The 13,607-nt window shown below is 42.4% G+C and overlaps 1 protein-coding gene across 4 annotated transcripts in view; it reads left to right on the top strand.

The window, feature by feature from the left end:
• Nucleotides 1–9,689, top strand: part of sipa1 (signal-induced proliferation-associated 1) — a 31,208-nt gene extending 21,519 nt beyond the window's left edge. Inside the window, exons 9-16 of one of the 4 annotated variants that reach the window (XM_076750023.1) lie at nt 77–351; nt 1,137–1,547; nt 2,621–2,747; nt 2,845–2,974; nt 4,129–4,227; nt 4,778–4,847; nt 6,212–6,290; nt 7,928–9,689. In XM_076750023.1, coding sequence (XP_076606138.1) covers nt 77–351; nt 1,137–1,547; nt 2,621–2,747; nt 2,845–2,974; nt 4,129–4,227; nt 4,778–4,847; nt 6,212–6,290; nt 7,928–8,071 — 1,335 coding nt within the window. In that variant the 3' untranslated portion in view covers nt 8,072–9,689. Of the gene's footprint in view, nt 1–76; nt 352–1,136; nt 1,548–2,620; nt 2,748–2,844; nt 2,975–4,128; nt 4,228–4,777; nt 4,848–6,211; nt 6,291–7,828; nt 7,891–7,927 lie in introns of those variants that run through there. The other 3 variants (XM_076750025.1, XM_076750026.1, XM_076750024.1) reach the window with 3 other exon arrangements.
• Nucleotides 9,690–13,607: the final 3,918 nt, after the last annotated feature.

Raw genomic sequence — 13,607 nt, 5'->3', positions numbered from 1 at the left:
GTCCGGATTTGAAATTATGCAGTGGGTGCTTTATGTCTTACTGATTCATTCATCTTCCTCTTCCTCCCACCTGCAGCTGGTTACCCGAGGCTGTGAGGCTTTTGAGGTCACTCCCCTGCGTGACGGAGTTGGTCAGCCCGGCTTCCTGATGAACGAGGAGGGCTTTGTGACGGAGCTGCAGCGGTTCTGTTACGCCGAGAGCGGAGGCCTGCAGCTGTGGGCTCGTGTGGTGCGGCTGTGTGGTCACTCGCTGGTTCACCTGAGCCCCGAGCAGAGGACCAGGCTGCTCCGCACTGCTCACAAGATCCACATCACTGTCATCCCGCCGGATGAGAACGGCAAGCCTCGCAGGTGGGTGAGGCTGCAGACAGGAGGAGGAGGAGGAGAGAGGGGGAGAGAGAGAGAGCGAGAGCGCTAACGAGGGCACGTTTGGGTCAACAGACACAGGGTGAGACTGGAGAAAGGGCTCATGGGTATAAAGCATGCTCCAGAAAGTGAAGAGTAGTCCCAATGAGGGGGTGAGAGAGAGGTTGACAGCAAATAAGAAGGAGGGGCTTAGTGGGACATGACAGAACAACAAGAGAGGTGCTACTCTAGGGTCACAGCTCACTCTGCTGTTGATGACGGCCTGCAGTCAGTGTCACACCAGCTGGCTAACAACCAATCAATCCCTCTAATGATCTCTAATCACTCTGGCACAGGCGGCCACTGTTACCAGCGTTCCACTCCACTGAAGTCAGAGGGCAAAAACAGCTGTGGACAGAATTGTTAGAATAAATAAAAGCAAATATTAAACTGGACATCGCTGCAGCTCTGAACTTCACTGCAACGTTTCAAAGCTGGCAGCAGAAGCATCCTCAGAGAACCCCCCTAGTTTATTTATATTTCGGTTCTGAAATGCTTGTTGTATGACAACAAAGCAAAAATTGTCACGAAGATGTCACAATTCTTCACAGGAAGTGGAGGCTCGGTGATTTCAAAGGAGTGTAACAGAAGCTTATACAAATATAGCCCTTTTTTCCTGTTCATCTTTGTTTTTCCCTTCTACATTAATTTATGACTCAACAGTGCGATGAGACGCTGGATGGAAAAGAAACGCTTTTCTTCTTACAAGTATGTTGTTTTGTTCTTTGCAGAAGTTTCTCTGAGCTGTACCAGAAAGCCATCAAGGATGCGGAGTGTAAGCCCGGCGAGGATCGGTCTGGAGAGGCCTGGGTGCTGGACGAGAGGGAAGAAGAGGATGAGGAGGAGCAGGAGCAGGAGGAGGAGGAGGAGGAAGAAGCAGACAAGCTGAAGGCGGGCGGGGTCGATGAAGCGGATATAACGGAGGTGCAGGTGGAGGCCGTAGAGGGCGAAGGGCAGTCGTGTGATAAAGGGCAAAGTGAGAGAAGTCACGGCTTGCTGCTCACGCCGCCCAGTTTACCTTTGTTACGGGCCACTTCTCTTCAGGACCAGCCAGCCAATCAGAGCCAAGAGGGCAGCACGTCGCAGCTCACACGCAGCTGCTCATTGGAGAGACGGCCATCCTTCAGGGATTCGTGTGATGGGTGAGTGTTTACTAAAGCTCATGTTGCTAGCCTAGTGTCATGGAGGCATTATAAAGAAATACATAATAAGAACTAATAAGGAATGCTGCTTTGCGAGAGGGTAGAATATTTCTAGTTACATGTGCAAAGCGGGTAAAAGGGCTCTTAAATCATCCGGCATGGCTGAAAATATCCTCAAACTGGAGCTGACTCATCACAATTTAATCTCAGAGTCAGTGCGTCACTTTTCCTGCAAAGGACAAGGCACAGGGAAAGGACACCAAGCAGTGTGTCACTCTGCGTCACTGAAGTGTGTTAACTTAATGTGAAAGTTTTTGACTTATGTGTCACATCAGAAAACTCACACTGATGTACCTTCTTCACATTTTTTTTTCAATCTCTGGCTCGTAATAATTGGATGGTTGAGCAGTAGATATTCAACTCCTCAGTGGCAAAAAGTAGAATTTTTTTTCTTTTTCAGACCATAAAAGCTGACAAAAAGTAAACGACAACAAAACAGCATGTTCGTTTCCATTAAACAGTCGCTTACGTGATGGTCTGCGCTGTGTCCTTGTCTGACAGTCATGAGAATGTTGGCCAAGTGTTAAGCTCCAACACAGCAGGACATGTGTGCATCTTGCTTGCCCCCCCCCCCCCCACACACACACACACACACCCACACCCCCTCCCCGAGACCTCCAAAAAGCAGCTTGGAGAGGAAATTGTGACGGAAATATTCATGAGGGTGATATTAAACTCTGCTGCTCACCAAAATGAATTTGACTGCTTTTTATTGTCACGCGAAGCACAACTGAACAATCTGACCGAAACCGCATCAGATATGATATTTTTGATAGATGATTTTGTGAGTGCAGGATAGCAAACATCAATCAGGCCAAAGTCTAAGCCATCCTGGAGATTACTTGTCTAAGTGCTCCAGTTTCTGTTTTGACCTCTGGATTGGATAAAAAATGTCATGAAGCATCAACAGCAGATTTGCTTTGTGGTTTCTCCCTCCTCACCCACCCACCCATCACCACCATCACCACCACCACCACCACCACCACATTTCTCCATCCCTGCCCGGCTGACAGGCACGTGTATGACAACGTGGGACTGAAGGGGGAGCGCCACATCTATGAGAACGTCGGTGAGCTGAGAGACGCCACACCTGATCTGATCCTGGCTGTCAAACCCAAGGCTCCCCCGGAGGACAAACAGGTGACAGACTGAGACGAAAGGACATCTGAGTGGCTTCTCCACTGCGCTCCATCCCCTCTCTGACGCTGTCGTTTCCCCTCTGCCTCTATCTCTGTAGCTTCAGTTCATGGCGGCTGAGTTTGGTGATGACAAAGCCTCGGCGAGTGACTCGTCCTCCCGGCTGTCGTGTGTGGACCGAGCTGAAAGAAATTCACGAGCCCTAAGTCTACATAACTCCATCACTAAGAGTAAGTTCTTTCTTATTCCTCTATAATATATCATTATGATATATCTATGATTGCTTTCGTGAAATGAATGGTTGCTGCAAGTACAATAAGAGAATAAATGTGTGTATATTAAATTAGAAGACAAACAGCACACAAGCAGAGATGTTCTGACCCTGATCATGTGCTCAAAACAAAGCTCCCATCTCAGACACAACAGCTGACCCGACTGCTCAAACGATGCCAAAATGGAACAATTACACATGTTTGCAAATCATCTCTGCCTGATTTAATTCCTCTTTCCCAGATTTTTTCTGCCTTAAACCCCTCTCTTCATTATCCTCCCTCTGCTCCCCACTGCATCCCCTTTGTCCCTCCTCTTTCATCCACGCTGCCCCCTATTCCGCTAATCTAATATCACCCCTGCTCTGCTGCCACCCCCTGCCAGGGCTGGGATAAAAGGGGGACAGATGGGTAGTGGGAGGGGTGGAGTTTTAGGAAGCCCCAAATCAAGGAGCCCCTCTTTACACCATCTGCTCTGCCTCCGCTGAGACTATGAGCCTCATCATTTAACCGCAGTAAGAGCACACTCGCTCATCCTCTCATCAGATTCTTCTGATTGTTGTGGGGGCGGCCTCTGGAGCCTCCGATTGTTTTATACTGCATTCTTTCGCAGGAAGTCTGCAGGTCGTTAAAGTGCATCACAGCTTTTTTTAGCTGAAAGATGAAACTCAAGGCCTTAGTAGATCTTTAAAAGTGTCGTTTTCTTTAAATGTCATTTGTTAAAAGTGTTTTTTTTTTTTTATCAAATTGACATGCAATCATTTAAAATTGTGTCATCCAAATGATATTTAGCTCATTGTCTGACATTACGTTCGTATTCCATGTTCATCTTAACTGGTGTCAGAAAGGCCCTGCAAAGTCAGAAACATTATACAGTGCAACCTGCAGACATAAATCATAACACTTCCTCCTTGTCTCTCTGTATCCTGCCCAGAGTCTGACCACCATTAACACAGCAGCATCCCCCAGTGGTGGCTCTTTGTCACTGTAAAACAGCTGCTCAAAAGTCTGCAGCCCCGGTGGTCAGCTGTATTATTGTCCCTGCTATGTTATATGTGCTACACTGAGATGTGTTTCTTTAAAAAGCCTCATCAGTCTCAACCTCTTGCTCTCAGTTCTCTCAGAGACGACAGATTCGACTGAGGAGGAGTGGCAGTCCATCGCTGACCTGGCCACAGCCTGCCGCAGCATCCTGGAGGCTTTGTCACGAGAGGGTGAGCTACTATTCATACAGGCACACCTCGCTTAAATCTATATGTGCATGTAAAATGATACAATAAGCAATATACAATAAGGATTTCTTTGTATAAAAGAAAATGGAATGTTTGCTGGCAAATAATCAATTGCATTTACACTATATGACCAAAAGTATGTGGACACCCTTGGCTGTAATTTGGTCTGAGGCTGTTTTTCAAGGTTTAGACTCCTTCATTTAGAATAAGGAAGATCTTAATAATACGGCAAACAGTGATATTTTAGCATAATGCCCTCAGAGCTCCGACCTCAACCCCACCCAGCACCAGGGAATCTTGGGGAAAGGAGACTACAGGCTGTTACAGCTGCATGATGGTTTTGCAGTGAGATGATCACATATGGGTGTAATGTTCAGGTGTCCACACACTTTAGGCCAAATAATGTATATTGGAAAGAAACAGAGGACTTTTGTATATGATTGCAATGGATCTGCATTGTATATGAAGAAAGTGTTTTATTGTATAAGGATATATTAAATCATAATGATGTGGATACTGTTCTCTACCACAGACCGGAAAGCTGGAGACCCCTCCCAAGCAGGAGACCAGACAGATGGCAAGCTGAAAGACTCAAAGGACAGGTGGGTTGCTATGCGGTACATACAGGGTGAAGCGGACAGTTCAATATCTCTGCAGTTAGTCTCTTGGTTGTCTCTTTGTCTGAATCATTGCACACATCCCTTGATTCTACATCTACTCCTTTATTCTCTCAATTATTTAGCCTTTATCGGCTACATCCAACTGTTTGACTCAATGCGATGGCCTCTCTCCCCCACAAAGCTCTTGTGCTGACTCAGTGATGCACTTATGCACATGCAGACGCAGATGCTCACACACACAAACACACACATGCACACACACACACACACACACACACACAGCATGTCTGAGTCACTGTCATTGTCATCTTTGTGTAAAACTCCCACTCCAATCCATTTTATGTCACTTTTATACTTTTACCAGCTCCTTGGTCGCCTTATTTCTCTCCTCCATGCTGCGTCTGAACACACAAAGTCCACAGAAGTGTTGGCAAAAAGCAAAACAGAAAATGAGTCAATAAGAAAACAAGCAAACACCAACGTAAAGCTTTTCTTCAGTCCAAGTCTCTCGTATTTACAGGCGCAGTTCATGTCCACCCACATGCTGAAGAGGTCAGCAGTGATGACTATTTCACCATCACTTTTGGCTCCATCTGGCATGTAAAACACAAGTACAGTATATTCCCATAACTGTACAGTACACTTCCTACACTGCACTACTTCATCACCTCTTCTTACTATCTGTTTGTGAAACCAAACTTGCAAATTGCAATATTATCACAGCATGGCATAAATATTTCTTATGTTCAAAATTCAGAGAAACTCAGATTACATTTGGTTGCAATAAAAAAACAAAATCTGTCCTCAAGTACAGTTCGCACCTGATATGTGGCCCTTTTTGATAACCTGCACAAGTGAGCTCTAAAGAAACAAAAAAACACTCAAATCTATGACCATCATTAATCATCAAACTCAAATATATGCTACTAGGCCCCCGTCTTTTCAACAATGCCACGTTTGTTCCTTTAAAAGCATCATCATGGTTTTCACATCACCAGGAGCCTTGTGCTGTCTGTAGGGCGTAGTCATTATTTATAACTGCAGTCAGACGAAATGCATCATGGGATGACTATACTCGCTCAGAATGGGTCTGCTTGTCAGCCGTAGCAATTACTGTAAAGTGATCTCTGAACATTACAGGTTTCATTAAAGGCAGCAGTGAGTTCACTCTGTACGAGATGAAGGAAGATGTTGGAACAGAAAGCGTTCTGCGAAATGAAGACGTTCATCTTGTTGATTTGTTCCCTGGAAAATTAAACCCTTTTGGTAATTCTGGTTTCCACGTATGTGTCTTCCACTTGCAAGCTACAAACCTGATGAAGTGTCACTGCGTCTCTTTGTTGCAGTGACTCTCCAGGCCACCTAGAAGAGAAGGTATCACAGCTGGAAGCCATGCTGAGGAAGCTGCAGGATGACCTGCAAAAGGTGCTTTGACTTTCATGAATGTTTTTCTCCGTAATAATATTTTCAGTGAGCTCCACGGGAGAGTCAGCAGGTAGGAAACAGCATTTAAATTGCTTCAGCTTCTGTCGCTGCAGCCTTTTGTTTACCTGTACAAGCCCTCCTGTCCTTTCAGCCATCTGAAGTCACAGCTGACTCACTGTAGATGTATTAAATATAAAGACACTCAAAAAAAAGCATTTATTTATTCATACTTGTGTTGTAAATTTGTACAATAGCATTTTCAGATTCTTTGAATATTCCAATATCATACTTTTAAAACATGTATTTATGACAACTCCTTTAATGCTGTTATTAATATTATTTAATAGTACTGGTGCTTTCCTCTTTCCATAATTCTGTGTTGCTTTGTTTATTTTTCATGTCAAAGAATACTGTATGTGATGAATTCAAACGCTTATTCTCCGCCTCAGAAACAGCCTGACAAAAGAAAAAAAAAAAAAAACTCTCAAAACAAGGTCCACCTGTGTTTCCAAAGCTTTATCTTATGGCTTTCCTCAGCTCATGGAGTCAGTCAGCGGCAGACAAGTGGACCTTGTGTTGAGGATTTCTGGTCAATAGTGTATGTGTCTCTGTTTGTATAAAATATTATATAAACATACTATTCCAACCAATTATATGGAACGTTTTCTATTCATTTTTAAGTCCTTCATTAGGACTGTATCGATGCTATTTTCATTATTGACTCACCTCATGAATATTTTTCAAATCAACCGATCATTTAATTTATGAACTGCTAATTGATTAGCCAATCAACAGAAAATTAATCAGCTACAATTTTGATGACCAATTAGTTTCTTATGTTATTTATGAAGCAAAAATGAAACATTCTTTGGTTCCAGCTTCTGAAATATGAAGATTTACTGTCTTTCTCGCTGTTATATGATGGTAAATTGAACATCTTTGGGTTTTGGACTGTCGGTTGGACAGAACGAGCCATTTAAAGACATCACCTTTGGCTCTAGGCAGCTGTGATGAGCATGTTTCGTGATTTTTTGGATGTTTTATGGTTTAAACAATTATTGAATTGACTTACAGCTGTATACCCATTGTATGTGATTAGATACAGACTCAGTCTGACCAGCAGCCCAAAACCCCAAAGTACTGAGAGTGCCGTCATCAGGGTCGGGTTCCAACAAATTACATGTAATTACATAATTATAAAAAAGACTACTTAGATTATAGTTGCATTGTCAAGGATTACTTGATTACATTTTTGCCTTTAATATGGCAACTTTAAAATTCAGAAACGTTTTTTCATGATTACCAATTCATGGAAAGAGTGTCTGATTTGAGTATGCACAATGCATTTTATCTGCACTGAAGACATTTTGAGATTTTCAAAGAGAAAAAACAATATTTGTATATAATATTGTATATCAGTTGTTGTGGCTGCGTCCATTTTTTAGTATAGGTCTTTTCCCTGCACTGCAGTGAGATGTGTTTCTCTACACTGTTTGTATTGTTTTACTTCAAGCTCTGTGTTTATGTGTGCCCACTAGTTTCCTTAAAGCCACCGCTGTACCTGTCGCTCCCCTCCCGTTCCTGCCACAGCGATCTGAGCGACGGCTTTTGTTTTGTTGTGTGCCGTTGTCTTTCAGGAGAAAGAGGACAAGGCGGTGCTGCAGGCCGAGGTGCAGAGCCTCAGGCAGAACAACCAGCGGCTGCAGGAGGAGTCGCAGAGCACAGTGGCTCGCCTCATCAAAGTCACCGAGCTGCTGTGCAACGTCAACAAGCCCTGTTAGCCTCACCGCTGTGCGCACAAACACACAAATCAGCAGAGAGAAAGATGCAAATCGTACAACGTGCTTGTACGCTCAGTATACTTATTTTGTTTGTACATATTTGCAAAAGCAGACACACACACACACACATATCCTCTTCAATCTGTGTATTACCACAGTCTCAGTCCTAATCCTGGACCTGCCTGTTGGTGAGAGAGTATGCAAATCAACTCATACAAAAGAAAAAAAAAGGACATTCTCAAGATCCCTTCATAGAGACTGACCAATGGGCAGCTCTCAGGCTGCTGCGTTGGTGTGCTATGCCAGAGTGCTTCTCTTGGTGTGTATGATACAGTGTGCGCGCGGATGTGTGCCGCATGTGTGAGTGTGCGTGCGTCTGTATGTGTGCATCTCTTACTGTACCTTGCTTCAAATACTTGACAAGCTGGGCTGAATAGCACTTGCTTAAAAAGTGGCAATTAAGACTGAGAGACACTGTATAGCATGTTTGGTGGTGTCTTATCTGAAATGACCAAAAGTGTATATATATATCACCAATAATATATGTGAACAGTAGTATTGCTATCCTCTCTGCCAGATGTGTAGTTGCAATCTCTGAGTGTGGTTCTGCCTGGCACTGATAGTGTGGAAGGCCTTTAAACAAAACGCAACAAGGAAAAAAGAAAAGCGGAAGATGACAGTGACGAGCCTGTGGGCTGCCTTCTACTTCAAAACATGTAATGATGCTAAGTGACTGGCCTCAGAGCAGGGTCTGTTATGTAAGGACATCTCTCTCTGCCCTCTTCACTTCTCAGTAGTACTGTATTTAAGACATTCTGGAGTTTTCAAGGAGAGACGATTTAAAAAAAAACAAAAAAAAAAAAACTGGAAAGGATGTTAACTGGGGGAAAAAAATGAACTGAGCATGCTTGTTCCTCCTGGAAGTGTGTATGAAAACAATATTAAAGTAAGGGTCATACCTCTCCTGAAGACACAGACAATGGCAGGAAAGAAATGCTTCAGCTTCCTTCCATGATAGCCTGTAGCTGTTATCTTCTAACCTCACTATTGTAGCAGCCATACTGTAGAAGATCTCCTCCTGCTGGCCTGAACCACAAAATGCCAAAAGGCAGCTTTTCTTTGAGCTGGCAAAATAGCTTTAGGTGTGTGAGTAAAACACCTTGAACTAATAGTGAAATACAGAATATTGTATTTAAATATGTTTTGTGTTTGGCAGATGTCTACGGTGACTATTTTTGGGTAATTGTTCAGTATGGCTTATGAGTGGTAGGGGTAAGGACAGTAGGTGAAGTCTTACCATTCCACCCTGATGTGTGTTTGTGTGTGTTTCAGTGTCGTTCTTGCACTTTCATTTTTTGTAAAATCAGCACTGGACAGGGCACATGCTGTACTTTATTTAGCCTGCCCAGGTTATGTCGTGCTCAACATAACAAGGTGGATAGGATCTCGTCCCCCTTACACCACCTTACCTCACCTTTTTGTGTCCACTGCTGATGGCGCCAATAAACACACGTGTTCAGAGGAGTTGGACTGCTTCTCCTCAGTGCCAACGAAAAGCCCAGGCAGCTCTCTTGAATCCCACTGAAATCAAACTGAACTGACTCAACCACAAACTTATAAAAACAAAACCTAAAAAAAAAAAAAAAAAAAAAAACTCTTAAGGGATGCCAAACGTTCGCCAGTCACTCAGACTCTCTTGTTTCTTGTACAAACTTCCTCTTGTAATTTTATTTTAGAGTCACTGTGAATACCTGGTACCAGCATATTAAGATACAGTATATACAGATTAAATTATGAATCTAGACTTTATCAGTATGTGAAGATACTGTATGTACAGCTGAACTGTTCCATGTTACTTAGTGCATTGGGTTGTGTATGCCCTCCTTTTGCAGGATGATTATGCAGACAAGTGTTAACCGTGGCCATGCAGGCTCCTGTCTCATCTCCTGACCATGCTGAAGCCTCATGACAGAACAGGGAGACGCTGGTGTGAGAAGACCTGTCTTACTGTGTCTTGTATAGTTATTTAGATTGTAGGAGGTTGGTCAAGCATGAGAATGTGCCAAGCAACTTCCAAGCTCCCCTCTGTATGTGTGTATGTATAAAAATGTAACTTATTAATCATGCAAATGTGGATTTTCTTGTAGCTGTTTAAACTGGAGGGAAGTCTTGAGGAAAAAATGTGAAACAGGGCAGAAAGGAAAGGTGGGCTTGGTTATAAATTTTAGTTTCTTTTGTAGAAAAACCAACAATGATATGACATGACAAAATACTATCTGCAAACCTTGCTTAATGTGACTCTTGTTATCATTCTAGTGTTGAGCTATTTCAGCTATAGCTCTTACATATTTAATAAGGTCTTAAAACACCATTAGGTACGCCTTAATGAGTGAAACTCTTCTTTCAGAATGGATGGTCAAACTGGTCATACTGGTGTTATGTGAAGGCTTATTTCTCTGACTTTGTGCCTACCTGAAAATGTAATGTATGTTAACCCAGCATAGTGACCTCATTTCTTTGTCTTTGGTTGCACGTACTGAGGTTTTCCGAAGGATTTTCTAAGAGACCGTCACAACATCTGGTCTTTCATCCGCCATGCGGGGAAAAGTCATTGAGTAACACATGATCCAAAAGAGCAGATAATAATAATAGATGTGTGTTGTTGGTCTGAAGCATCACTGAAGCTCAGTGAGTACCACCGATTGTTCAAAGACGCAAACCGACAAATATATGATTTTTAAAAGCGAATTAAAAGGAAAAAGGTGCTTGAAATGACTGATGATGCATTGAAGTCAAGTTTAAGTTGAAATGAATGTGTTGAATGGTGTATGTTTCCTCTAAGGGATGATTATTTTGGTACTTAGATATTTAAAAAAAATAAATTGTCTCAGAATATTCAACAGACTATTTGAAAAACAAATCTGATTGTGGCTGAATGACCTGAAAGGGACCTAAGAGGGGAACAGCAACGATATTCTGCCCATCACAGCCTGGTCCTGAGCCTGGTCCCAGCAAAGTGACAAATAGCCCAGAGGCAGATAAAGATGAGATATGTCTGTAGCTGACTTTAACAAATGACGGGATGTTTGGTTTCTGGAAGTTAAACAACTCACCAAAAAAAGTAGGTAGCTGGAATCTGAGTCAATAGTTCTGAATATTTTACATTTTTATGTACTCACCTGCAGCATAGACAGCAGAGAGATGATGAAGGTGCACAAAACAAGGGTGTAAAACCTGTGTTTAAATGGGTTGAATTGATGTTTGGAGGAAAGACAACTTCATTATCATACAGGCACAGCAGCTGCACAACATCAGCTGTAAACATCTCTTAACTAAGAGAGGTGTTAGTATTATTGTATTGATTTGCATGATCGAAAGCATGGGCAGGAATAGAAAGAGCAAGTAGACCTTATTGTGAAAGTATAGTGTAAATGTGTGAAACTCGTGAAGAATTTGAGGAATTGTCGCCCCTGTAGAGTTTCGTCAGGAGCGGTGGTGAAGCTCTATCGTCCAGGAGCAGACCTTACGAGGCGCTCACATCCTGGACTCTGATGAACGCAGGAGGTGGAGGTGACGGCAGCCCAGGAAGAAACTGTTTTAAGGTCTGATGTGATTTGTCTCAGACAGAGGTCACGGCCAAATCAGATTGGCTTGAAAGAATAGAAAGTAAAGATCTGTCGACAAGGTGGAATGAAAGCACAAGAAATATGTATAAACATAATCTGACTCACAGTGTCCTGTGTAAAAAGCAGTTCCTGAGGTCTTAAAACATGAGGCTGCTGCTGTCATTGAACTAGCAAAAAGAGGAGTGATATACAAAATATAATATGAAGAATAAAATAGTATTTTTGGTATAAAATTCAAAAGCTATGCTTGAGGTACTTTTAGAGATGATTTGGTTTTTTATGTTGGATCTGCATTAACACTGCAAATCGCATCTCCAAACACACACTGTAGACAAAAACAAAAAGCATTTATGCCATATCAGTGATTCCTGGGAACTGCTGGGTTTCTGTCATACCAGCTGCTTATTTGCAGTTGTTCCAGGTGTGAATCAATCCCACAGCTGAGATGAAACCCAGCAGCTCTGAGATGCAGGATTAAAAAACACTCATCTCCTCCCAATCAAACTGCTTCATGTTCTAAATCAGATTTTTGCGCTCACTGCATGACAGACGGAAAAAAAAAGAGGAAAAAGCATTTGAATCGGTTTTTAATTTGCAGGTTAACACTGTTCATGAGCCGATAATATCTTTCTGGTCTTTGCTTTGAAGGAATTTGACATAACTCTAAGGAGGAACATCCCTGATTTGAAGATGAGATTAATCTGCACGCTCAGACTTAAATGTAATTTTATTGTCATCAGAGCCTGAAACACTGTCAGCATGAGCTATTGATGCTGAGGATTATTTGGTGTTCAGCACTGTAGGTGGACTGAAAATACACGTGTTGGCACTGAATGGGTTCAGCAGGATTTCAAAAATGGAAACTGTGCGGTCATCACACTTGACCGGCTTTAACGGATCCAAGAAACAGACAGTGTGACTTCCTGTTTGTCACTTAGATCAGCTGAGCCAGCATGGTGCAGTGACAGGCTCTGTCCCTGACCCTTCAAAAGTCCACCAGTATGATATATTAGCTGCATGGCAGTTTGTTTGTCAAGATATTCTCCGTCATTAAACATCCAACAGGGAACCGAAAAATGCTAACAGAGGAAACTGCTGAACCCCTTCTGCTTAATCTGGTTCATGTTTTCAAGTTATAAGACCATACTCACCCAACTATGGCAGTTGTTATGCTTTCTTACACAATGCACCATATATAACACAAAATGCCTGCAACCAAGCAAGACTAAATGCTAAACGAGTACAATGTTTACCATGTTCACCAGTCTAGTTTAGCATGTTAGCATGCTAACATTAGCTAATTTCCAGTAGCACAAAGTGCAGCAACAACATTAAAATGCTGTTTATATTTATACATCAGGATTAACAATCTGAAAATATGATGTATAATACTGTAATCTAAATTCAACAGGAGCCATTCTGCTTCATATTGAGTACTTTTACTTCTGTATTTTTGACTTAAGTAGAATTTTGAATGCAGAACTTTTACTTCTGACAGAGTATTTCTACAGTACAGTATTGGTACCTTTACTTAAGCAATAGATTTGAATACTTCTTCCACAACAGATGAAAAACTAGATGAAAAGTTAAGGCATCACCATACTATTAAATCATCCTGAGGGGAAATGAATACATACAAAATTTTAGGTCAATCCTTTGGGTAGTTGTCAAAACATTTCACTCAAGACCTCAAATGTGAACCTCATGGTGCCGCTGGAGGAAAAATCAGATCACCAAAGTGAGTGAGATTCATCCTCTGGGAACCATAAATGTTGAACGTTTCCACATTCAACTGCAATCCATCACATAGTTGTTGAGATATTTCAGCGTGGACCAAAGTGACGGGGCCGACCCACAGGCCAACATTGGTATCACAGCATCAGGCTGCTGCTCGAAAAGAAGTCTGCCAA

The sequence above is a fragment of the Chaetodon auriga genome, chromosome 15 (genome assembly GCF_051107435.1).
Source record: "Chaetodon auriga isolate fChaAug3 chromosome 15, fChaAug3.hap1, whole genome shotgun sequence".
Classification (NCBI taxonomy): domain Eukaryota; kingdom Metazoa; phylum Chordata; class Actinopteri; order Chaetodontiformes; family Chaetodontidae; genus Chaetodon; species Chaetodon auriga.
The sequence above is the reverse complement of the archived record's forward strand: the minus strand, read 5'-3'. Positions and strand labels throughout refer to the sequence as shown.